Source organism: Pelobates fuscus, chromosome 8 (genome assembly GCF_036172605.1).
Source record: "Pelobates fuscus isolate aPelFus1 chromosome 8, aPelFus1.pri, whole genome shotgun sequence".
Lineage (NCBI taxonomy): Eukaryota > Metazoa > Chordata > Amphibia > Anura > Pelobatidae > Pelobates > Pelobates fuscus.
In genome coordinates this window covers 6,109,154-6,135,908 of record NC_086324.1, presented here as the reverse complement: position 1 = coordinate 6,135,908, position 26,755 = coordinate 6,109,154, and the positions used below count along the sequence as shown (strand labels likewise).

The 26,755-nt window shown below is 46.2% G+C and overlaps 1 protein-coding gene across 1 annotated transcript in view; it reads right to left on the bottom strand.

Annotated features, from left to right (window-relative positions):
* The window catches only part of MYLK (myosin light chain kinase), a 246,733-nt gene that overhangs the window by 159,894 nt on the left and 60,084 nt on the right, over positions 1–26,755 (bottom strand). Inside the window, exons 12-14 of the mRNA XM_063429182.1 lie at positions 24,725–24,877; positions 8,365–8,502; positions 928–1,125 (exon numbers count right to left, since the gene is read on the bottom strand). Coding sequence (XP_063285252.1) covers positions 928–1,125; positions 8,365–8,502; positions 24,725–24,877 — 489 coding nt within the window. The remainder of the gene's footprint in view (positions 1–927; positions 1,126–8,364; positions 8,503–24,724; positions 24,878–26,755) is intronic.

Below are 26,755 nucleotides of genomic sequence, written 5' to 3'. Positions count from 1 at the left end.
CATTTAAACTCTGCAGCTCTGCCTTAACCAAACATTCCACATTAAAACTCTGCAGCTCTGCCTAAACCAAACAATCCACATTTAAACTCTGCAGCTCTGCCTTAACCAAACAATCCACATTTAAACTCTGCAGCTCTGCCTTAACCAAACATTCCACATTAAAACTCTGCAGCTCTGCCTTAACCAAACATTCCACATTAAAACTCTGCAGCTCTGCCTAAACCAAACATTCCACATTTAAACTCTGCAGCTCTGCCTAAACCAAACATTCCACATTAAAACTCTGCAGCTCTGCCTTAACCAAACATTCCACATGTAAACTCTGCAGCTCTGCCTTAACCAAACATTCCACATTAAAACTCTGCAGATCTGCCTAAACCAAACAATCCACATTTAAACTCTGCAGCTCTGCCTTAACCAAACATTCCACATTTAAACTCTGCAGCTCTGCCTAAACCAAACATTCCACATTTAGACTCTGCAGCTCTGCCTAAACCTAAACCTTTTGATTGGCCCAGATACCCCTGAGGAAGTCTGTGCAGCAGCAGACGAAACGTGCTGGGTTTATAACATTTAGTTGTTCATTTGTATATTTATCTCACTATCCGATCCTTTTTCAATTGTGGACATATTGAGTGTTTTTCTGGATTGAGCTGTTTTTTGATGTGAATTTTACTCTGCGGATCTTTGTGAGTGTAATATTATTAAAAGTTTAAATATATATAAATAATGTTTTGCACTATGTCTATTATTTTGTTCCCTTACATATGGTACTGAGAATACGAGTATAGTGATTTATCTTCTGTCTGCCAGAGTGTAATAGTCTGCTAATCACTACAGGACGCCAATAAAGCCAACTGGTGAAGGCTGGACAGCGCCAGCTCCATACAGAGATGGTTGATGTCACGGTGGGAGGTCGGTTCCCACCTTGCACGGTCAGGGTGGCTTCTGTTCTTGCTTGTCCCAAAGTATTCCAAGCTTCACACGTGTACGTTCCGTTGTCTTCGGGAAACACTTCCTGAATATAGAGGCTGAACTTGTTACCGGTCTGTTCAAAATGGAAATCTTCTGTTTCCTCAATCTCTTTTCTATTGTGGAACCAAATAACTTCAGCAGGAGGACTGGCTGCAAACAAAATTATACGGATAGAATTATAATGATTGGGGGGAATTTGGATCATGTCAAGCTAATCTCTGCCAGGATGATTTTATGATTAAACAGATTGACTCATTGAGGGACTAGAAGTAAATGAGTGAGGGATTTTATATATATATATATATATATATATATATATAGGGTATACACAGAAAGAGAGAAGTTACCCATGGGGGTATATACAGAGAGAGAGAAGTTACCCATGGGGTAAATATACAGAGAGAGAGAAGTTACCCGTGGGGTATATACAGGGGGTGAGAGAGAAGTTACCCTTGGGATACATATAGAGAGAGATAAGTTACCCTTGGGGTATATACAGAGAGAGAGAAGTTACCCGTGGGGGTATATACAGAGAGAGATAAGTTACCCGTGGGGGTATATACAGAGAGAGAGAAGTTACCCATGGGGGTATATACAGGGTGTGAGAGAGAAGTTACCCATGGGGTATATACAGGGGGTGAGAGAGAAGTTACCCATGGGGGTATATACAGAGAGAGAGAAGTTACCCGTGGGGGTATATACAGAGAGAGAGAAGTTACCCGTGGGGTATATACAGGGGGTGAGAGAGAAGTTACCCATGGGGTATATACAGGGGGTGAGAGAGGTTACCCGTGGGGTATATACAGGGGGTGAGAGAGAAGTTACCCGTGGGGTATATACAGGGGGTGAGAGAGAAGTTACCCAAGTTACCCGTGGGGTATATACAGGGGGTGAGAGAGAAGTTACCCGTGGGGGTATATACAGGGGGTGAGAGAGAAGTTACCCGTGGGGGTATATACAGGGGGTGAGAGAGAAGTTACCCGTGGGGTATATACAGAGAGAGAGAAGTTACCCGTGGGCTATATACAGGGGGTGAGAGAGAAGTTACCCGTGGGGTATATACAGGGGGTGAGAGAGAAGTTACCCGTGGGGTATATACAGGGGGTGAGAGAGAAGTTACCCGTGGGGTATATACAGGGGGTGAGAGAGAAGTTACCCTTGGGGTATATACAGGGGGTGAGAGAGAAGTTACCCGTGGGGTATATACAGAGAGAGAGAAGTTACCCGTGGGGTATATACAGGGGGTGAGAGAGAAGTTACCCGTGGGGTATATACAGGGGGTGAGAGAGAAGTTACCCGTGGGGTATATACAGAGAGAGAGAAGTTACCCGTGGGGTATATACAGGGGGTGAGAGAGAAGTTACCCGTGGGGTATATACAGGGGGTGAGAGATAAGTTACCCGTGGGGTATATACAGGGGGTGAGAGAGAAGTTACCCGTGGGGTATATACAGGGGGTGAGAGAGAAGTTACCCGTGGGGTATATACAGGGGGTGAGAGAGAAGTTACCCGTGGGGGTATATACAGGGGGTGAGAGAGAAGTTACCCGTGGGGGTATATACAGGGGGTGAGAGAGAAGTTACCTGTGGGGTATATACAGGGGGTGAGAGAGAAGTTACCCGTGGGGTATATACAGGGGGTGAGAGAGAAGTTACCCGTGGGGTATATACAGGGGGTGAGAGAGAAGTTACCCGTGGGGTACAGCGCTACGGAATCTGATGGCGCTATATAAATAATAGAATAATAATAATAATAGAGAGAGAGTCTGCATTAGTTTTTATAATTTATCTTTACGATCATTCTTGGCTCAGAGATCTGCGTTGTGATTTAGTAATTCCTGACAGAGTCCCACGTACAGAATGTGTGGCTTCCATTAACTCGGCCAGAATTAGCCCCCTGGAAATCATGAATAAAGGGAATCCTACCGCACACAGTACGAGGGGTATTAATATCTCTGTGATCTGTACAATATTCAGCAATTAGCGTTTCTCATGTATGCAACGCACTCAGTAAAATGTCCTGAAAATAAATTAAATGTGCCGACTGTGAGCAGCAATTACCGTATGTTTTAATAAACCACAGCGAGGGATTTGGTGAATAACGTTTTAAAATGATTTATTATTTTGTTATTAATAACAAAGTGTTTCCCTCTACCGGTTTTGTATCTCATTCTCTAGCACGATGAGACATTCGATTAGCCCCCAAGCTAATCTTTACCCCGTGTATGTCCGTGTTACGGGATTAGCCCCCAAGCTAATCTTTACCCCGTGTATGTCCGTGTTATGGGATTAGCCCCCAAGCTAATCTTTACCCCGTGTATGTCCGTGTTATGGGATTAGCCCCCAAGCTAATCTTTACCCCGTGTATGTCCGTGTTATGGGATTAGCCCCCAAGCTAATCTTTACCCCGTGTATGTCCGTGTTATGGGATTAGCCCCCAAGCTAATCTTTACCCCGTGTATGTCCGTGTTATGGGATTAGCCCCCAAGCTAATCTTTACCCCGTGTTATGTCCGTGTTATGGGATTAGCCCCCAAGCTAATCTTTACCCCGTGTATGTCCGTGTTACGGGATTAGCCCCCAAGCTAATCTTTACCCCGTGTATGTCCGTGTTACGGGATTAGCCCCCAAGCTAATCTTTACCCCGTGTATGTCCGTGTTATGGGATTAGCCCCCAAGCTAATCTTTACCCCGTGTATGTCCGTGTTATGGGATTAGCCCCCAAGCTAATCTTTACCTTGTGTATGTCCGTGTTATGGGATTAGCCCCCAAGCTAATCTTTATCCCGTGTATGTCCGTGTTATGCGATTAGCCCCCAAACTAATCTTTATCCCGTGTATGTCCGTGTTATGCGATTAGCCCCCAAGCTAATCTTTACCCCGTGTATGTCCGTGTTACGGGATTAGCCCCCAAGCTAATCTTTATCCCGTGTATGTCCGTGTTATGGGATTAGCCCCCAAGCTAATCTTTACCCCGTGTATGTCCGTGTTATGGGATTAGCCCCCAAGCTAATCTATACCCCGTGTATGTCCGTGTTACGGGATTAGCTCCCAAGCTAATCTTTACCCCGTGTATGTCCGTGTTATGGGATTAGCCCCCAAGCTAATCTTTACCCCGTGTATGTCCGTGTTATGGGATTAGCCCCCAAGCTAATCTTTATCCCGTGTATGTCCGTGTTATGGGATTAGCCCCCAAGCTAATCTTTACCCCGTGTATGTCCGTGTTACGGGATTAGCCCCCAAGCTAATCTTTATCCCGTGTATGTCCGTGTTACGGGATTAGCCCCCAAGCTAATCTTTACCCCGTGTATGTCCGTGTTATGGGATTAGCCCCCAAGCTAATCTTTACCCCGTGTATGTCCGTGTTATGGGATTAGCCCCCAAGCTAATCTTTACCCCGTGTATGTCCGTGTTATGGGATTAGCCCCAAGCTAATCTTTTTTTTTTTTTTTTTTAATTCTTTATTTTTGACGTGCAAAAAAGATAACAACACGCCTGAGGTACCCCAAAGGCAATCCTCACGCTTTTTCTTAAACATTTGAAAACAGAAATGGGGTATGTTAATGCATGCACATTTTTATAATTATAATTACGGTTTAGCTTGATATGATTATTCACGCACTGGTATTTCCTCGCTGTGAGGCTGTAGTGTGATGGATGCTGCTCAGATAAGGTGGGGAGCGCTTGGGCAGGGACGCTTGTGCATAGATTGCTGGGTGTGACTGTGCTGGTTGCCCTTGCGGTTATAAAGACATCAGATATTTGCACAGTTTTAGTAAATTAACGTTTCACAGAATTACTAACGAGTGTAACGGAATCATTTTAAAAATATTTAGACAGGAGCGTAATCTCGAGTAGAGTTTTGTCTAGCATGTGCCATATGGTGAGGTAACTCGATGGTAGATATAAGAACAACTAGGTTATAACTTAAACTGGTGGCGTAAATGAAAATAATGCAGATAGGGCCTACCCTGTAGTGCCAGCATATTTTGTGGGTCAGTGGTATCTAGTGCGGGTTGCGCGGTTGCCCTTTTCTGGACGGTTTAGGCTGCCAAGTCTAATGGTAGGATAGGAGCAGTGTACTCTCATGGCTGGAGGGATACTGGGCATTGGGGTCAGTAGGGTACTAGTGGGAGTCACCAATAATTAGCAAGGCATCACTAGGGTATGCTGCGTCACCGGCAGTTAAGTGAGGTTAGACACAATTAGGTAAAGGCAGACAGTTTATAATTAACCGAGTATAACTAAAAATCTAAACCAAAACATTTACTCTAATAGATTTTAAACAGCAGTGTCCCTCTTGGTACCAGTAAACTGGGTTGTAAATGCAAGTCTTTGCTCGAGTGTATGTGGTACTGTCAACCAATACCTCGGCTTGGTGAGATTACATCGTCTCTTAGTGCTCTCGTGGGCGCCTGGGTGCCTATTTGTTGCAATGCGATGTACGGTGTGCGCCCGGTATCTCGCTTGGTCTCGTCCCCTCTGCAGGGCGGCCTCATCGTTCCCCAGATGTCCGGTGCCTGTTGTAGGGCTCCATCCTCTCTTCGTTTCGGAGGGGTGCTCCGTAGTTGTCCGTCGCTGGCATGAGGTCGGAGCTCACGTGTCTTTGTTCGTGGGGTCGCTTTTCTGTGGTAGTCGGTTGCTGGAGTAGCTGAGTGGTGAGTGGGCCCTGCGGTCTCATCGCGGTGTGTGCGAGGCGGGGTGTTAGTGTTTGGGGGCTCTTCCTCCCCTTCCCTCCACTTTGTTTCCCGGCCCTGTCTCCGGCTGTAGGTCGGCCCGGAGGCCCGTGGTATATTACCGCTCAGGCGTCGCCGTGTAGACGGCCGGATCCACGCCATTGCTGCTTTCATGGCGAGGTAGAGGCTCTTAGAGTGGAGCTTTGTCCGTAGGCTGTGGTATAGCCGGGCAAGAAACTCCTGGGTGTGCTTGGGCGGCTGGATGTGAGTGCTTTTTGGCGTCGGGTGTGCCAGTGCCGCCATCTTGGTCGCGTTTCTGCCATCTCGTTTGCTTACAGTCTTGATTAGCTGTTTAGTTCGCTTTGCGGGGGTGACCGTCCCCAGCGGGGACCGGGATGTCCCCCACCGGTCCAGAGGGGGGGGTAGCAGGGCAGTAGTCAGCACTCGCTTGTGAGCAGGTATCACGCCAAGGGGTCGGCCGTCTCCCCCAGGCCTTAATCTCCGCTCCATTGTAGGCCGCGTGGTCGGTCCGTGTGCCCGTTGTGAGCAGTGAGACATGTCGGGTATCTTTATGCTCCTCGTACAGTCCTGCTTCGCTTGTGGGTCTTTGTGTGCTGCCAGCGTGGGTATTTTTTGCAGGATGCGCCTTCGTTTGCCCGCTGATGCAGGAGCTCTCAAGAAACACGTCCGGCCATCTTAGTTGCCAGGCCCCGCCCCCCCAAGCTAATCTTTACCCCGTGTATGTCCGTGTTATGCGATTAGCCCCCAAGCTAATCTTTACCCCGTGTATGTCCGTATTATGGGATTAGCCCCCAAGCTAATCTTTACCCCGTGTATGTCCGTGTTATGGGATTAGCCCCCAAGCTAATCTTTACCCCGTGTATGTCCGTTTTACGGGATTAGCCCCCAAGCTAATCTTTACCCCGTGTATGTCCGTCTTACGGGATTAGCCCCCAAGCTAATCTTTACCCCGTGTATGTCCGTGTTATGGGATTAGCCCCCAAGCTAATCTTTACCCCGTGTATGTCCGTGTTATGGGATTAGCCCCCAAGCTAATCTTTACCCCGTGTATGTCCGTGTTATGGGATTAGCCCCCAAGCTAATCTTTACCCCGTGTATGTCCGTGTTATGGGATTAGCCCCCAAGCTAATATTTACCCTGTGTATGTCCGTGTTATGGGATTAGCCCCCAAGCTAATCTTTACCCCGTGTATGTCCGTGTTATGGGATTAGCCCCCAAGCTAATCTTTACCCCGTGTATGTCCGTGTTATGGGATTAGCCCCCAAGCTAATCTTTACCCCGTGTATGTCCGTGTTATGGTTTGCTCTCCCCTATTACTATTTACACCTAGGTTCACTTTATTATTTTCACGTGTGCTGGTTATTTTTTGCTTATTTTCTTTTTAGCAGATAAATAATAAATATTTGAATTTGAAATCTTTTTCTGGGGACAGACCTCTCCTTCTGTATCTTAAATTAAATATGTTCTAAAAATAATAGCGCCTACCTTGTTCAAAGGTAAAAGAAGCTGCACCCCAGCAGTTGCATGCTCACTCCTATGATAGTCAGCCAGCGTTCCGTCCTGGACTGCTGCACACGCCAGTAAAATTACTAATGTAAAGCTCAGAACGCCGTAATTAATCAGCACGAGTAGATTGCGCCAGGGACATTTTAAACCAAATAATTGTGAACCTGTTTCTGGGGTTTCGTTTCTCTAAAACCAAATTTGAAGATCAACAGAAGTTTTATCAAGTTTTATTTCAGAGAGTGAATTCATGGCTTCGCAGCACAAAATGCCGGTTTTATTGTAAAGATAATATATTATCCAGTAGCAGATCCATGTGGTGATGGGCACCAGTGATGGGCACTGTGGTGGTGGACATGGTGGTGATGGGCACTGGTCGTAGGAACTGTGGTGATGGGCACCACTGATTGACACTTTGATGATGGGCACTAGTGATGGACACTGTGGTGGTGGGCACTGGTTGTGGTGGACACTGTGGTGGTGGGTACTAGTGATGGACACTGTGGTGGTGGGCACTGGTTGTGGTGGACACTGTGGTGGTGGGTACTAGTGATGGACACTGGTGGTGGGCACTGGTTGTGGTGGACACTGTGGTGGTGGGTACTAGTGATGGACACTGGTGGTGGGCACTGGTTGTGGTGGACACTGTGTTGGTGGGTACTAGTGATGGACAATGTGGTGGGCACTAGTGATGGACACTGTGGTGGTGGTCACTGGTTGTGGTGGACACTGTGGTGGTGGGCAATAGTGATGGACACTGTGGTGGGCAATAGTGATGGACACTGTGGTGGTGGGCTCTGGTGATGGACACTGAGATGATGGGCACTGAGATTAAATATTTGTGAGAAATCAGACACTTTTCTCAAACATTCCTTCCCGTTATCTAGTTCTGCGCTGCTTGCTGGCCTAGCAGGAGGAGACATGTGTAAAATATTGCCTTTAATATGGCATGTGTTGTGATAGAGACACAGTGCTGCCTTCCAAACAGGTTACCGCCATTATAGACCCATGCTGCCATGGCGGAGGACTGGAAGGGATGAGGTAAAGCTGGATTAACCCCTAACCCTTCCTTCTGAAAGACCGCCATCTGGTATGGGATCACTTTAGATGCCCAGCTAGGATTTCTTACTGATACTGATATTCATTTATAACAAATGATGGCTATAGTTTGCCTTCAATACAGCATTAATCACCTGAAACTTCCACTGTCATCACAACTGGACTTCCATCCATGACCTGGAGATCGGCCAAACCCTTCACAAACACCGGGGCAAAGCTGTCCCTGACCACAGCAGATCGGGCACTTTCCATCTTACTCAGGGACCTCCGTTCTGTGAGAAGGAAACAAAGCAAGAATTACAAGGGAATCGAGTCTTGGCCCACGGGGCAGCTGTATTTTCAGCACCCTAATGCTATCAGCTGCCTCATTTCAGAAAATTAAACACCGGCTCAAAAGTCGTCACAGCTCAAACATGCTCCAAAATTCTCACTTTAGTAAATAACCCTAACAAAATATAAATTCTACTGACTTTTCTAAAATTCCAGCCGATCTCATACAAATAATATAAGCTGGGCATCTAACCTTTTTAAACACATCTTAGTTCCAAGCGTTCTGTGTGTAGTGATATGTATATATTTCTGTATCACAGCATTATCTGAGCAGTGATTGATATTCTATAAAATAATACGCCAGTTATGCATCCCACCTTTCACACACACATTGCTCGGTATTTGTTATGTTATTTAGTTAAGTTGGGAGAGGTGGGGTTACGCTGAATGTTAGCAATGCTAACCCCGTCTAGTCAGTACCGTGAATAGCTCGGAGTTTGTTTAATGTAAGATGCAGGGGATGGCATGGAAAAAAAGGACAATTTGTAAGTCCGTTCAGTAGCTGGGGGAATGTGAGATGTCATTTTATATCAATTTAATGTGCTAGTTATAGTTAGCATGTCCATAGACACTGTAGGAGCTTTATATCTTTAATCTCATGTATTGTAACGGCGCAAGCAGCGGCCATACACCTAAAATGTCATTAAACATTCACCCAGCACTGCTGCATGTCACATCCGGCCCCTTAACACCTACTGCCTTCCATGACAGACAGAGAAGGGATCGGAGAGGGACAGGGATTCTGAAAAAACATCAAATCATGTGCTGTTCTAAAATGTCCTAAAAATAAATATATACTTTTTTTAAACAGGTACCCCCATGATTTTTTTAATTTAAAATGCTTACTATTTAATTATCCCATAAACATATAGCATGTGCTTGTGAAGTTTGTAAGATAAATTTAAACAGCTCTTTATCATGTAACTGTACCTGTCAATCATTGTTATAAGCTCCGCCCTTTACACCTGGCAGTCAGTATAGAGAGAGCCGCCTCCATCTTACCTCCCTGTCAATCATTGTTATAAGCTCCACCCTTTACACCTGGCAGTCAGTATAGAGAGAGCCACCTCCATCTTAGCTCCCTGTCAGTCATTGTTATAAGCTCCGCCCTTTACACCTGTCAGTCAGTATAGAGAGAGCCGCCTCCATCTTACCTCCCTGTCAATCATTGTTATAAGCTCCGCCCTTTACACCTGGCAGTCAGTATAGAGAGAGCCACCTCCATCTTAGCTCCCTGTCAATCATTGTTATAAGCTCCACCCTTTACACCTGTCAGTCAGTATAGAGAGAGCCACCTCCATCTTAGCTCCCTGTCAGTCATTGTTATAAGCTCCGCCCTTTACACCTGGCAGTCAGTATAGAGAGAGCCGCCTCCATCTTACCTCCCTGTCAATCATTGTTATAAGCTCCGCCCTTTACACCTGGCAGTCAGTATAGAGAGAGCCACCTCCATCTTAGCTCCCTGTCAATCATTGTTATAAGCTCCACCCTTTACACCTGTCAGTCAGTATAGAGAGAGCCACCTCCATCTTAGCTCCCTGTCAGTCATTGTTATAAGCTCCGCCCTTTACACCTGGCAGTCAGCATAGAGAGAGCCACCTCCATCTTAGCTCCCTGTCAATCATTGTTATAAGCTCCGCCTATGGCTAAAGTAACCTCGCCACTGGTTTTTGGAGGGGCCTGTTTGCCAGCCTCCTACCCTGAGTATAGACCTGGGTAAAATACTTTAAACAGGCTCTGTTCGTGCAATTGGGACTATATGTTTTTTTACTGAACAGCCGCACGACCACCCTGTAGCTTGTTAAGCTTAATTGATACATTATTGCAATTTCCACTGCAGTGGTCTAAGTGTTCGTCTGGGTGGCTGCAATTCCTATGGACGACCATGACATGGCGCGGCCATCTTGTTCACATGGACCAAAGTAACTGCGAATAGACTTCATGGGGATCTAGCCGCAAATGCCCTGTATGACGGACTTCCAAATGCAGTGGAAGATAAATATACTTACCTGAAGGTGTCCTCTGTGGGTGCCTCCATCTTCTTTTTTCAGCAAATCATCCAAGACTGCGGGATCCTCCGTAGACCAAGGCTCGCGATCGCGATGAAGCCTGATTCCCGCTGTCATTGCTAGCGACAGCTGTGGTACATGGCAGAAAACTTGATGGCAGAAGAGCCAACATTTGTCAACTTCAGGCTTTCCCATGAGACAAAAAAAAAAAAGAGTCCTAAATTGATTTCATTATATCTATCGACTGTAGTGGGATTGCAATAAAATCAGCCAAAAATCCTAAAATACTAAATCATGGAATAGTCAAAATGTATGGTCTGGTGACGGGGAAAAAAACATGAAAAAAACATTGATATTTTAATAGTTTGCATTAAAAATGCTTTATTTAATGCATATCATTTATCTAAACGAGGTTTCCCCACCGGTCCTTGAAGGATGAATGAACAGTAGACGGTACAAGTATTTATTAATGAACACAATTTTTACAGGGAAGGAGAATGCAAAATGAAAAACTCTACACCCATTACTAGAGTCTATCTGGATCAATAGATGAAGGAAAAAATATATTTTGGACTTTTGTATTTCTGATTTTTACAATCTTTTTTTACGTCTATAAATAAATAGGTGTTAATTTCAATATTCATAAAACATTACTGATATCAGTACCAGAATAAAAGGAGCTGTACGTTAAAAAAAACAACGCAAAATGAGCAAGCCAGTCAGTCCCACTGTATCGCTACCGACCTCCGCATCCTGTCGCTGGATTTTTAACCCTATCAGAGACGCATGATGAAATATTTAGCGCTACATTGAGGGCTGGGTTAACACTTCCCAGTTACATTTAGGAATACGCACTGAAGACATAGTGGCTTAATGATTTACGTCAGTCGGAGTGTTGCCTCCTCTCCTGTCCAATACGCACTGAAGATATGGTGGCTTCCTGTTTTACTTCAGTCGGAGTGTTGCCTCCTCTCCTGTCCAATACACACTGAAGATACGATTGCTTCCTGTTTTACGGAGTGTTGCCTCCTCTCCTGTCCGATACGCACTGAAGATATGGTGGCTTCCTGTTTTACAGAGTGTTGCCTCCTCTCCTGTCCGATACGCACTGAAGATACGGTTGCTTCCTGTTTTACGGAGTGTTGCCTCCTCTCCTGTCCGATACGCACTGAAGATACGGTTGTTTCCTGTTTTACGGAGTGTTGCCTCCTCTCCTGTCCAATACGCACTGAAGATACGGTGGCTTCCTGTTTTACGGAGTGTTGCCTCCTCTCCTGTCCGATACGCACTGAAGATACGGTGGCTTCCTGTTTTACGGAGTGTTGCCTCCTCTCCTGTCCAATACGCACTGAAGATACGGTTGCTTCCTGTTTTACGGAGTGTTGCCTCCTCTCCTGTCCGATACGCACTGAAGATACGGTTGCTTCCTGTTTTACAGAGTGTTGCCTCCTCTCCTGTCCAATACGCACTGAAGATACGATTGCTTCCTGTTTTACAGAGTGTTGCCTCCTCTCCTGTCCGATATGCACTGAAGATACGGTTGCTTCCTGTTTTACGGAGTGTTGCCTCCTCTCCTGTCCGATACGCACTGAAGATATGGTGGCTTCCTGTTTTACGGAGTGTTGCCTCCTCTCCTGTCCGATACGCACTGAAGATACGGTTGCTTCCTGTTTTACGGAGTGTTGCCTCCTCTCCTGTCCGATACGCACTGAAGATACGGTTGCTTCCTGTTTTACGGAGTGTTGCCTCCTCTCCTGTCCGATACGCACTGAAGATACGGTTGTTTCCTGTTTTACGGAGTGTTGCCTCCTCTCCTGTCCAATACGCACTGAAGATACGGTGGCTTCCTGTTTTACGGAGTGTTGCCTCCTCTCCTGTCCGATACGCACTGAAGATACGGTGGCTTCCTGTTTTACGGAGTGTTGCCTCCTCTCCTGTCCAATACGCACTGAAGATACGCTTGCTTCCTGTTTTACGGAGTGTTGCCTCCTCTCCTGTCCGATACGCACTGAAGATACGGTTGCTTCCTGTTTTACGTAGTGTTGCCTCCTTTCCTGTCCGATACGCACTGAAGATACGGTTGCTTCCTGTTTTACGTAGTGTTGCCTCCTCTCCTGTCCGATACTCAGAGGTTGCTCTAATACCCAAAGTACCAATCAATACATTTAATTAAGAATGCCTTGGGGAGGAAGGAAATAGATGGCAGATGGAAAGGCGTTCTAACCGATGGATGTAAACCACCCAAACTGCTGTCCATTCCCTTCCATGATGGGGTGAGCAACTCAGTACTCATGGTGATCCGCCCACGTATCATGCATAGCACTAACATTGTTTGACAGCCACACTTTGTATGGAAAAATCTAATCCATAGCATTCCCAGTAATGTATACACAGTAAAACTGCTGGCAGCCAGGGTTTCCCACACGATTCCAGTCCTGAAATAGCCACCGTTCATTTTCCACGTCGACTGTAAAGCTACGCAGAGCACGCAGCAATCTCTTCCCATCTAAGAGCATTTCTTCAGCCATAATGTCAGAAGGATTCACAGCTTTCAGCTAATAAGTAGAATTCCTCCCAGACACTACACAGATCACACAAAATGCAGCAGAACTTCATGGAGCCATGGAGCCAGTGTCCGCACCACACCATTGCAATAGACGGCCTCTTCCGTGGGGACTGCAGCCAACAACTGGGCCCCACAAACTGACAGAGAGAGGTTTTACTGTATCTTCTAGTCATGTGGAGATGAACTTTTTTTTAGACGTTACAGTCTGTTCTGAAGAGCTAGCAATTGTTTCAATACGGAGCAGCATTTTCACTTTAGGCCACAGTAAATATAATGAATAAATGTGGTTTAATGAGGGAGATGTGATACCCTTGCGATTCTTGGCGTGAAGTGAAGTGCAAAATCATGGCAGTGACTGGATCAATTTTCTCAGTTTCAGGATAAATCCTGGCAGTGGTGGGATCAATTCACTCAGTTTTGGGATACATTCTCCCCCAGCCTCTCTGTGTCTGTTTGTCTCCCCCAGCCTCTGTGTCTGTTTGCCTCCCCCAGCCTCTCTGTGTCTGTTTGCCTCCCCCAGCCTCTCTGTGTCTGTTTGTCTCCCCGAGCCTCTCTGTGTCTGTCTGTCTCCCCCAGCCTCTCTGTGTCTGTTTGTCTCCCCGAGCCTCTCTGTGTCTGTCTGTCTCCCCCAGCCTCTCTGTGTCTGTTTGCCTCCCCCAGCCTCTCTGTGCCTGTTTGTCTCCCCGACCCTCTCTGTGTCTGTTTGTCTCACCCAGCCTCTCTGTGTCTGTTTTCCTCCCCCAGCCTCTCTGTGTCTGTTTGCCTCCCCCAGCCTCTCTGTGTCTGTTTGCCTCCCCCAGCCTCTCTGTGCCTGTTTGTCTCCCCGACCCTCTCTGTGTCTGTTTGTCTCACCCAGCCTCTCTGTGTCTGTTTTCCTCCCCCAGCCTCTCTGTGTCTGTTTGCCTCCCCCAGCCTCTCTGTGTCTGTTTGCCTCCCCCAGCCTCTCTGTGTCTGTTTGCCTCCCCCAGCCTCTCTGTGTCTGTTTGCCTCCCCCAGCCTCTCTGTGTCTGTTTGCCTCCCCCAGCCTCTCTGTGTCTGTTTGCCTCCCCCAGCCTCTCTGTGTCTGTTTGCCTCCCCCAGCCTCTCTGTGTCTGTTTGTCTCACCCAGCCTCTCTGTGTCTGTTTGTCTCTCCCAGCCTCTCTGTGTCTGTTTGTCTCTCCCAGCCTCTCTGTGTCTGTTTTCCTCCCCCAGCCTCTCTGTGTCTGTTTGCCTCCCCCAGCCTCTCTGTGTCTGTTTGCCTCCCCCAGCCTCTCTGTGTCTGTTTGTCTCCCCCAGCCTCTCTGTGTCTGTCTGTCTCTCCCAGCCTCTCTGTGTCTGTTTGTCTCTCCCATGATTGATGGAGTAAATTGAGTTATAAAGAGTAATAGGAGGAGTTATAGAGAGTAATAGGAGGGGCTATAAGAAGTGATAGGAGGAGCTATAGGGGTGATAGGAGGATCTATAAGAAGTGATAGGAGGAGTTATAGGGGTGATAGGAGGAGCTATAAGAAGTGATGGGAGGAGCTATAGGGGTGATAGGAGGAGCTATAAGAAGTGATAGGAGGAGCTATATAAAGAAGTTCCATTGAAGAACATCAGGCACTGGCTAGGCTGTAATTATGCCCTATTTGTGGCAGGCGTGTATGTAATAATTCTGTCACTGTGTAGCATGGCGTGTAAATCGTGCTGGTTTATAAATACTCGTTGATGGAACCTGGAAATTGGCGGATGTTCCACAAGCTGGGTTCAGAGATTTTTCCCATCTGCGTGACTGTTTCCCTATTACAGATCTTAGACTGGCAAAAATAGATGCAATTTTTTTTATGGCCCTGAAGCCGGGATTTTACTGCAAGAGAAAGCAAATAATTCAGTAATAAAAATAGTGAAGTATTGTGTCTGCAGCCTTTCTTCCCAGAACCTCTGCTGGCGTTATTAACCCCCTCAGTCCCAAACCAGGCTCTTGTGCCCTCTTCTGACGCAGAATGCCCACCACGAGAAAAACTTAACCTTTAACCATTGCAGCCATTCTCTGCAGTGACCCAATCTTTACACACAGTCTGCACTGAATCTACGGGAAAATATGTACGATTCGGACGTTTAGCTAGTAAGGGGTTAATCGGTTTGGCTATTCTATGAATTTATCTCCCCATTAATCAGTTATTTAAACTGGCCCTGTGCTATAAAGTAACCGCCTCTCTAAACTGGGCACACCAACGTAGCCTCCTGTGCTAAATGCATTCAGTATCTGATACACGGACGATGCAGTTCTCGCGATAATGGCACAAATTTGTAAAAGTATTTTTGAGTCCTGAGCAAGCTTTTGAGGTCTCAGAGTTTTTGTTCGTTCTGAAAGTTTTTAATTTAGCTTAGTGCAGGGAGTAGGCAGCCTTTGGCACTCTAGATGATGTGGACTACATCTCCCTTGATGCTTTGCCAGCACTATGGCTGTGAGAACATTATAAGAAATCCACAACATTCAGAGCGCCCAAGGTTGCTACCCCTGGCTTAGTGTCTCCCTAAGTTAAAAGGATAATCCAGACCCTGTGCTTACTGTGCATTGAGGGGTATGAGCTACAACTCCCCGATGAGGCCAAAGAAGGCCAAAACGATCATCTGGGGTTGCTGTATTTCTCATACTGAAGGAACTTCATCAGCATTTTGGATCTGGAATGCTGTTATGGGTGAGATTGGTCAGATATGCACATGGTACTAATCAGGTACAACACTAAAACCACTGACAGGTGAAATGAATAACAATGTTTATATTGTTACAATGGCACCTGTCAAAGGGTGGGAAATATTAGGCAGCAAGTGAACAGTCAGTTCTTTTATTCATATAGTGGAAGCAGGAAAAATGGGCAAACAAAACAATCCGAGTGACTTTGACAAGGGCCACATAGTGATGGCTAGACGACTGGGTCAGAGCATCTCTAAAGCTGCAAATCTTATGGGGTGTTTGCAGTCGTTAGTACCTACGAAAAGTGGTGCAAGGAAGAATAACTAGTGAACCAATATCCAGGCCAAAGATGCCCAAGGCTCATTGATGCACATGGAGAGTGAAGGCTAGCCCATCATGTCCCATGACACAGAAGAGCTGCTGTAAATCAAATTGCTGAAAATGTTATTCTGGCCATGAGAGAAAGGCGTCAGAACACACATTGCATCGCTGTTTGTGGCGTATGGGACTTCATGTCCACCACCGAAAGCACCTTCAATGGGGATGTGAGCATCAGAACGGGACCGTGAAGCAATAGAAGAAGGTTGCCTGGTCTGAGGATTCACATTTTCCTTAGTTTAGGTGGATGGCCGGTTGTGTGTGTCATTTACCTGGGGAAGATATGGCAGTAGAATACACTATGGGAAGAAGGCAGGCCGGTAGGGGCAGTGCTATGCTCTGGGCAATGTTCTGTTGGGAAACCTTGGATCCTGGCATTCATGTGGACGTTACTTTGCCGCATACCACCTTACTAGAGATTGCTGCAGACCACGTACACCCCTTTATGGAAGTGACCTCTTCCAGCAGGATAATGCCCCCTGAGGAATATTAAACCCTCTGAACACTGGGCTGTCTTTTTTTATCCAAGTCATTACCCATCATGCAATTCTCAGCGCCCCTTCAGTCTACTTTAAATAACTACATTTTTAAACAATGTTTTGTGCTAAATCTTTCCTGAGCTGTAGATGCCCCCTCACATTTCACTGTATCCCCTGGAATTACTTTCTCCTACACATTTATCAAAAAGCTTCTGTCTCCCCTTCTAGCGAGCATTGTCTTTACATTTGTAGCTTTTGTACAAATATCTTCAGAGAAATACAGATATAAACACAAAGTTCAGACAAGATACATAATATCTAGACACATTGCAATGACAGCATATTATACTTATTTAAGATTTAAACCACTTTAAACGTACAATTTACAAAGAAAGATCACAAAATAAAGTGTTTTGCAAAGATCATGTTTACTTCAATAAAAATACTGTTTACCTCTTCGTGATTGTGTCTCTTACAAGCTAACACTGGAGAAGTCACACAAGAGCATAGAGAGAATGGGACCGGCTAGAGATAATCTCAGGTACATCATACAGGTAATCTCATATACAGGTAACTCCACATACAGGTAACCCCATGTACAGGTAATCCTACCTACAGGTAACCCCACATACAGGTAACCCCACATACAGGTAACCCCATGTACAGGTAATCCCACATCCAGGTAACCCCATGTACAGGTAACCCCACATCCAGGTAACCCCATGTACAGGTAACTCCACATACAGGTAACCCCATGTACAGGTAATCCTACCTACAGGTAACCCCATGTACAGGTAATCCTACCTACAGGTAACCCCATGTACAGGTAATCCTACCTACAGGTAACCCCACATCCAGGTAACCCCATGTACAGGTAACCCCACATCCAGGTAACCCCATGTACAGGTAACCCCACATCCAGGTAACCCCATGTACAGGTAACTCCACATACAGGTAACCCCATGTACAGGTAATCCTACCTACAGGTAACCCCACATACAGGTAACCCCATGTACAGGTAATCCTACCTACAGGTAACCCCACATCCAGGTAACCCCACATCCAGGTAACCCCATGTACAGGTAACCCCACATCCAGGTAACCCATGTACAGGTAACCCATGTACAGGTAACCCCACGTACAGGTAACCCCACGTACAGGTAACCCCACATACAGGTAATCCTACCTACAGGTAATCCTACCTACAGGTAACCCCACATACAGGTAACCCCACATACAGGTAATCCTACCTACAGGTAACCCCATGTACAGGTAATCCTACCTACAGGTAACCCCACATCCAGGTAACCCCATGTACAGGTAACCCCACATCCAGGTAACCCCATGTACAGGTAACCCCACATACAGGTAACCCCACATACAGGTAATCCTACCTACAGGTAACCCCATGTACAGGTAATCCTACCTACAGGTAACCCCGCATCCAGGTAACCCCATGTACAGGTAACCCCACGTACAGGTAACCCCATGTACAGGTAATCCTACCTACAGGTAACCCCATGTACAGGTAATCCTACCTACAGGTAACCCCACATACAGGTAACCCCATGTACAGGTAACCCCACATACAGGTAACCCCACATACAGGTAATCCTACCTACAGGTAACCCCATGTACAGGTAATCCTACCTACAGGTAACCCCGCATCCAGGTAACCCCATGTACAGGTAACCCCACGTACAGGTAACCCCATGTACAGGTAATCCTACCTACAGGTAACCCCATGTACAGGTAATCCTACCTACAGGTAACCCCACATACAGGTAACCCCATGTACAGGTAACCCCATGTACAGGTAATCCTACCTACAGGTAACCCCATGTACAGGTAATCCTACCTACAGGTAACCCCATTTACAGGTAATCCTACCTACAGGTAACCCCATTTACAGGTAATCCTACCTACAGGTAACCCCACATACAGGTAACCCCATGTACAGGTAATCATATATACAGGAAATCCCATGTACAATAAATCATATATATAGGAAATGCCATATACAGGTAACCCCAGATGCAGGTAATTCCACTACAGGTAACCCCACCTACAGGTAACCCCACATACAGGTAACCCCACATACAGGCAATCCCTTGTACAGGAAATCTAAGGTACAGATAATCCCTGGAGTGAATAAATTCAGTGAATTAGATGGTTGTCATAGCTTCCTACCTACAGAACAGATGGCTCTCCTGCAGGGAATTGCTCAATGAATGAACAGTACTTTCTACCATAAAACAGTGCCTTTTCATATCCTTCATCCAACGAGGAGTCCTTCCCTAACCAAACAAGAAGCTATTATTCACGTATTAGAGTGTCCTACCCTCTCTTAGACACCCCATTACAGGTAGACCTCCCAAGGGGAATGCATTTATTAGAAGTCACTTTGCTTTCTGACCAAACACTGTTGTTTAGTGAGATGTATCAGATGAATCCTTGGCTGTGATCTCAGGAAACGAGTGAATAGCGCCTAACCTGGGCTGCAAGCTGAGAGGAATCCACACTTACTGCTCCCTTTACCATGTATGGTGGTAGAGCTTTATTTTGGCTCAGAGCCGGCTATTAATCTTCACAGGGATTTAACTCCTCTAAATCTATATGGCGCAGGTAAGAGGCCCACAAAGTACCCCTTCTCCGAGGTTTTATGGATCTGCCAGGGCGCCTGCAGCACATCACGCAAAGACATGGCGTGTCTCGCGCTGGAATGTGCTTCAGGCACGAATGGCGAGCTGGGAATTCGAGGATCAGACCCCAACACTGCCATGTTCCTGACACACAGGAGCCAAAACACAGTGAAAGATAATTCACCTTTATTATATCAGCGTACAGCGCTCCACAAACTCACTCTTATCCAGTATCTCTCATAATCATGTGCAGGGTGTATCACAGAGCTCCACTGCAATAAAGCATAATAATGTACAGGGCGTATCACAGAGCTCCACTGCAATAAAGCATAATAATGTGCACGGCGTATCACAGAGCTCCACAGAAATAAAGCATAATAATGTGCAGGGCGTATCACAGAGCTCCACTGCAATAAAGCATAATAATGTGCAGGGCGTATCACAGAGCTCCACTGCAATAAAGCATAATAATGTGCAGGACATATCACAGAGCTCCACAGAAATAAAGCATAATAATGTGCAGGGCGTATCACAGAGCTCCACTGCAATAAAGCATAATAATGTGCAGGGTGTATCACAGAGCTCCACTGCAATAAAGCATAATAATGTGCAGGGTGTATCACAGAGCTCCACTGCAATAAAGCATAATAATGTGCAGGGTGTATCACAGAGCTCCACTGCAATAAAGCATAATAATGTGCAGGGCGTATCACAGAGCTCCACTGCAATAAAGCATAATAATGTGCAGAGCGTATCACAGAGCTCCACTGCAATAAAGCATAATAATGTGCAGGGCGTATCACAAAGCTCCACTGCAATAAAGCATAATAATGTGCAGGGCGTATCACAGAGCTCCACTGCAATAAAGCATAATAATGTGCAGGGCGTATCCCAGAGCTCCACTGTAATAAAGCATAATAATGTGCAGGGCGTATCACAGAGCTCCATTGCAATAAAGCATAATAATGTGCAGAGCGTATCACAGAGCTTCACTGCAATAAAGCATAATAATGTGCAGGGCGTATCACAGAGCTCCACTGCAATAAAGCATAATAATGTGCAGGGCGTATCACAGAGCTCCACTGCAATAAAGCATAATAATGTGTAGGGCGTATCACAGAGCTCCACAGAAATAAAGCATAATAATGTGCAGGGCGTATCACAGAGCTCCACAGAAATAAAGCATAATAATGTGCAGGGCGTATCACAGAGCTCCACTGCAATAAATCATAATAATGCACAGGGCGTATCACAGAGCTCCACAGAAATAAAGCATAGTAATGTGCAGGGCGTATCACAGAGCTTCACAGAAATAAAGCATAATAATGTGCAGGGCGTATCACAGAGCTCCACTGCAATAAAGCATAATAATGTACACGGAATATCACAGAGCTCCACTGCAATAAAGCATAATAATGTGCAGGGCGTATCACAGAGCTCCACAGAAATAAAGCATAATAATGCACAGGGCGTATCACAGAGCTCCACAGAAATAAAGCATAATAATGCACAGGGCGTATCACAGAGCTCCACAGAAATAAAGCATAATAATGTGCACGGCGTATCACAGAGCTCCACAGAAATAAAGCATAATAATGTGCAGGGCGTATCACAGAGCTCCACTGCAATAAAGCATAACAATGTGCAGGGCGTATCACAGAGCTCCACAGAAATAAAGCATAATAATGTGCAGGGCGTATCACAGAGCTCCACAGAAATAAAGGATAATAATGTGCAGGGCGTATCACAGAGCTCCACACATGTGTGTCACAGAGCTCCACAGCAATGAAACATGCTAATGTGCAGTTGGTATCACAGAGCTCCACAGTAACAAAGCTCACAAGGATTTACTGAAAACCAGATTGGAAAATTAAGGCTAAAATATGGTACTTTTTCCCAGTGCTCTTCAATATTTATTTAGTAAATAAATCTTACAGTAATGTCCAGTTAAAATACCCAGATTTTCTGCTGCTTGATAACTCCCATCAGCCCCAGCCAACACTCCTCACTCACCCAGCTGTCTTTACATGGAACAAGCAGAGAGTTTAAAGTCCTTGGCTAAAGGCAGATAATGTAGACCAAACATTTCAAACTCGTGGCCCACAGTGAATATCTTTGCAGCCCAGCGAGCCACGACTACATGCTTACTGTTAAGGCAGAGTAGGTACCTGCTCTCCCCACATTGCAGGTGCCTACTCGGCTAAAATTAACCCAACCGGTGGGAGAGGAAGCTGGTGGCAGCGAGGGACCGCAGTCTGTTCTTCATGCTCCTCACTGCTCCCTAGCACCCGCCCCCTGTGATGCCTGAATATAACATCATTCCGGCCCGGCATCACTAAACTGCGCGCGTGAGGGAGCAGGAAGGGAGATGTCCATAGAGAAGATCCCCACTGGAACCCAGGGAGAAGTCCCACACCAGTTCCCAAAGGTAGGGAGCAATCACCAATAAATAACATGATGTGAGTGTGTGCAAGCATGTGTAAATGTTTGTGTGTGTCTGTCAGTGAGTGTGTGTGTGTGTGTCTGTCTGTCAGTGAGAGTGTGTGTCTGTCTGTGATTGTATGTGTCTGTCTGTGATTGTGTGTGTCTGTCTGTGATTGTGTCTGTCAGTGAGAGTGTGTGTCTGTCAGTGAGAGTGTGTGTCTGTCAGTGATTGTGTGTGTCTGTCTGTGATTGTGTCTGTCTGTCAGTGAGTGTGTGTGTCTGTCAGTGAGTGTGTGTAGGTCAGTGTTGCGATGGCTGCGGCTGGACAGTGGAGGACCTGGAGGTGCATGGAGGCATGCAACGCCACGTCTCATTCCGACATGACGTCGACGTGCTCCACCTTCACAGGGTTTCAAGAAGTAGCGGGAGGATCCGCTTTGGCACAGGGTGCAGACAGCACCATTGGGGGTATACCAGAGGCCGGACTCCAGAGTCGCATACTGGCAGCGAATGTGAGTGGAGTCTGCTTGTTGGCTAATATTGTGTGTTTTTTTAAACAGGTGCAGGGGTTTAGTAGAGGGGGGACTGGGGTTTGGTAGAGGGGGGGCTGTGGTTTATTAGAGTTAGGGCTGGGATTTTTATTAGAGGAGGGTGCTGGGGTTTGGTAGAGGGGGGCTGGGGTTTAGTAGAGGGGGGGCTGGGATTTTGTATTAGAGGAGGGTGTTGGGGTTTGGTAGAAGAGGGGCTGGGATTTTTATTAGAGGAGGGTGTTGGGGTTTGGTAGAGGGGGGGCTGGGGTTTAGTAGAGGGGGGCTGGGATTTTTTTTAGAGGAGAGTGTTGGGGTTTGCTAGAGGGGGGCTGGGGTTTAGTAGAGGGGATGCTGGGGTTTGGTAGAGGGGGGGCTGTGGTTTATTAGAGTTAGGGCTGGGATTTTTATTAGAGGAGGGTGCTGGGGTTTGGTAGAGGAGGGTGCTGGGGTTTGGTAGAGGGGGGGCTGGGGTTTAGTAGAGGGGGGGCTGGGATTTTTATTAGAGGAGGGTGTTGGGGTTTGGTAGAGGGGGGCTGGGGTTTAGTAGAGGGGGGCTGGGATTTTTATTAGAGGAGGGTGTTGGGGTTTGGTAGAGGAGGGTGCTGGGGTTTGGTAGAGGGGGGGCTGGGGTTTAGTAGAGGGGGGGCTGGGATTTTTATTAGAGGAGGGTGTTGGGGTTTGGTAGAGGGGGGGCTGGGGTTTAGTAGAGGGGGGCTGGGATTTTTATTAGAGGAGGGTGCTGGGGTTTAGTAGAGGGGGGCTGGGGTTTGGTAGAGGGGGGGCTGGGATTTTTATTAGAGGAGGGTGTTGGGGTTTGGTAGAGGGGGGGCTGGGGTTTAGTAGAGGGGGGCTGGGATTTTTATTAGAGGAGGGTGCTGGGGTTTAGTAGAGGGGGGGCTGGGGTTTAGTAGAGGGGGGCTGGGATTTTTATTAGAGGGGGGCTGGGGTTTGATAGAGGGGGGGGCTGTGGTTTAGTAGAGGGGGATGTTGGGGTTTGTTTTATACTTTTTTCTTGTTTATTTTGCCCATGCTAACCTTTGAGTTTGACATGCTTGATGTAGACGGTGAATTTACAGACTGTAGGGGAGTGGGTTCTTCTTCTTAGATTACATGATCTGGGACTCCCTGACAGCTAACAATATTGTGGGAGACCAACTCGCCCACATCTTGATCTGCCTGAAAATTCAAGGTTAGCTGCACATACCACCCCTAAATCCCCCTGTCCCATTACACAATTAGTGACTCTGATTAGAAATTAACATTGTTCCGAGCATCGTTTCTGTTCAGACTGTGGGACCAACCCAGTGAAGGCCACCTTCTGCCTCACACACTGAGCTCCTGAACGTGGAGTCGGCATAAAGGTACCAAAAAGGAGCTGGCAAAATACACTCTGCATAAATGGAGGGGGCGGCAAAGTCATTTAATGGACAGAAATCAAATGTATAAACAATTCAGAGATCGGTTCGTTACTCCCAGAATCACAAAGGTTCGACATGTGCAGACGTCACTCAAACCGTTGCGTCCGACAGGCTCTGCTTGATAAATAGTGAGAGTTTAATGCATGTTACCGTCGCGCTGTGGGGAAATGTAAAAAAATGTAAAGAGTATGAAATCCGTGTGTGATGCAAATTCCTCAATCTGCAAATGTACCCCTCAGAAGCCGTATGAGAGTGGTTGAGGATAATGTAATGGAGTTTAAGCATGCGTGGGATAGGCATAAGGCTATCCTAACTATAAGATAATGCCAGGGACTAATGAAAGTATTTAGAAAACTGGGCAGACTAGATGGGCCGAATGGTTCTTATCTGCCGTCACATTCTATGTTTCTATGTTTCTATGTGACACTAGCGGTAGCCTTTTATTGGCAGATTGCGTGTCCTTACTGAACTTCATTGGGTCTCGCCGCTAGACACACTGTTCTCATCCCATAACAGGTAATGGGTTAATGGGTCAGCTAAAATGGATCTAAACCCAACACAAGATTCCATACCATATCCACTGCACAGGCTGATAATATACATAGATAATAAGTACAGCTAATTATGCCTACTTTATCCAATGAGATCTTCCAGACAGCCGCCAATGAACGGATTATATAATGCAAGGATTAGATGGAGACGAGTTTACGCTCTGCGCTGATTAACGTAGGAATGAACGTTTTCTTTCGATTTTGGAGATAAATCCAGACCCCGTGCCCTGATTAACCCACGCCATGTGATATGATCAGTGAGCAATGTCACTCCTAAACATCGATCCTAGTCCGGACTGCAGTTCTGCTTGAGCTAAGGTGAGCAGTTAATGGCAGTGGATGGCTGAAAATCTTACTAGTGGTGCTATCTCAATATGAATCACCGAGATCTGAGCTGTGATCCCCTAGTTTAGGCCGAATCCTGAATTAATCTGATCTCTGAAGCTAAACGAACTCTCACCCACCCTGACATTCGATTTCAGCCTGAGACATTAGAATGGCGAATCTTACCTGTTACAGTAACGGCTGTGCTGCATGAAGAGTTTCCACAGATATTTTGCGCCAGACACGTATAAACTCCTTCGTCCTCCGGGAGAGCATCCTGCACTCTCAGCTTTGCCGTCCCCTTTTCATATGTTGAATGGGCATATTGAATAGGCTGGTCTGCAGAACACAGAAAGTTAGCAGGCCCACTTCACATTTACTACATCAGAAATACATAATGCTTTGCTATAAAAGCTCTCTATCTACCCGCTAAAAGCATTAAACAAAAAAGCAATGCTTATCAATATATCGCTTTCCAGAGCTCAGTCTATGGAGAACTGCTGGGTTCAGTATTCAGTCTGTGGAGAGCTGCAGGGTTCAGTGCTCAGTCTATGGAGAGCTGCAGGGCTCAGTGCTCAGTCCATGGAGAGCTGCAGGGTTCAGTGTTCAGTCTATGGAGAGCTGCAGGGTACAGTGTTCAGTCTATGGAGAGCTGCAGGGTTTAGTATTCAGTCTATGGAGAGCTGCAGGGTTCAGTGCTCAGTCTATGGAGAGCTGCAGGGTACAGTGTTCAGTCTATGGAGAGCTGCAGGGTTTAGTGTTCAGTCTATGGAGAGCTGCAGGGTTTAGTGTTCAGTCTATGGAGAGCTGCAGGGTACAGTGTTCAGTCTATGGAGAGCTGCAGGGTACAGTGTTCAGTCTATGGAGAGCTGCAGGGTTCAATCTATGGAGAGCTGCAGGGTTCAGTCTATGGAGAGCTGCAGGGTTCAATCTATGGAGAGCTGCTGGGTTCAGTCTATAGAGAGCTGCAGGGTTCAGTCTATGGAGAACTGATTGGCTGAGATTATCAAGTTTGATGATCTCAGCTATAGGGGTGGGGCCAGCCGCAGTGAGTCCGGCACAGCGCTAAAACAAAGGTGACTAAAATCACCTTTTCAAATGGAGGCAAGGGGGGCAGGAAGCCTAAACAATGATTTTACCGATATACTATTGGTTACTTTGTGATAGTATCAGCTATAATACGTTTGTTACAGTGTTGCTTTCGGTTACCATTGCTGACTGTTCATTACAGTGCGTGTTCTCTGTACTATGTTTTATACACAGCTCGAAAGACGAGCAGCTAGCGGAGCATTTGGCGTATATTTACTTTGATGTTTTCGGATTGCTGATTTCTCTAGGTTAAACGTGTGTTGCTGCGGTGTTCTGGTAAAGAGAGACTCCTGTCGTTAATAAAATTAAGATTACAGGAACACTAAAGCTAGCGCTATCTACAATTCAGATTCAGAACTTGCTGGATATTTCTAACTCTGATTTTGTTGATGAGTTCTTGTTCTTCACGTGGCAAGTTGGGCAACTACCCCAGCCAGAGTAACTTTAACCTGTACCCATTACCAACATCTAAACTCCGTAAACACAAATATTTCAGATGCAACACTGCCCTCGAGTGGTAAGCATGTGAACTGCACAATCTAATCATTTCATTTGTATCTAAGCACCAAAACAACTTTAGCTGAATGAAGCCATTTTCGTGTATAGGTCATGCCCCTCAATTCTTTGCCAATAGGAGTTAAATCACTTTTGTTTCTGTTTATGCAGCCCTAGTCACACCTCCCCTGTCTGAGACTGACACACAAATTTGTTTCATTTTCAGTGAGATTGCAGGGGTATAACCTATGCACAAAAAACGGCTTCATTGAGCTAAAGTTGTTTTGGTGCTTAGAGCATCCTATGGGAAAGCATTGAATTGGCTGAGATCATCAAGTTTGATGATCTCAACCAAGTGGGCAGATCCACCACAACGAACTCGAATGTTGAAGGAAAAAGGTGAGCAGATCTCCTTTTGTACCGGGGAATACACCCAGTCAGGAATACACCCTGGTTCTCCTGATTCTATAGCGTTCCCTTAATCTGTAAAAAGAAAGTCAAGGATGAGAAATAAATAATATTGTAACCTGCTGATACCTTTCAGAAACCACTACAGGGGACCAGTTAAAGGGATTCTTCAGTGCCAGGAAAACAAACCCATTTTCCTGGCAGTGTAGAATCCGGGCGTGCTTC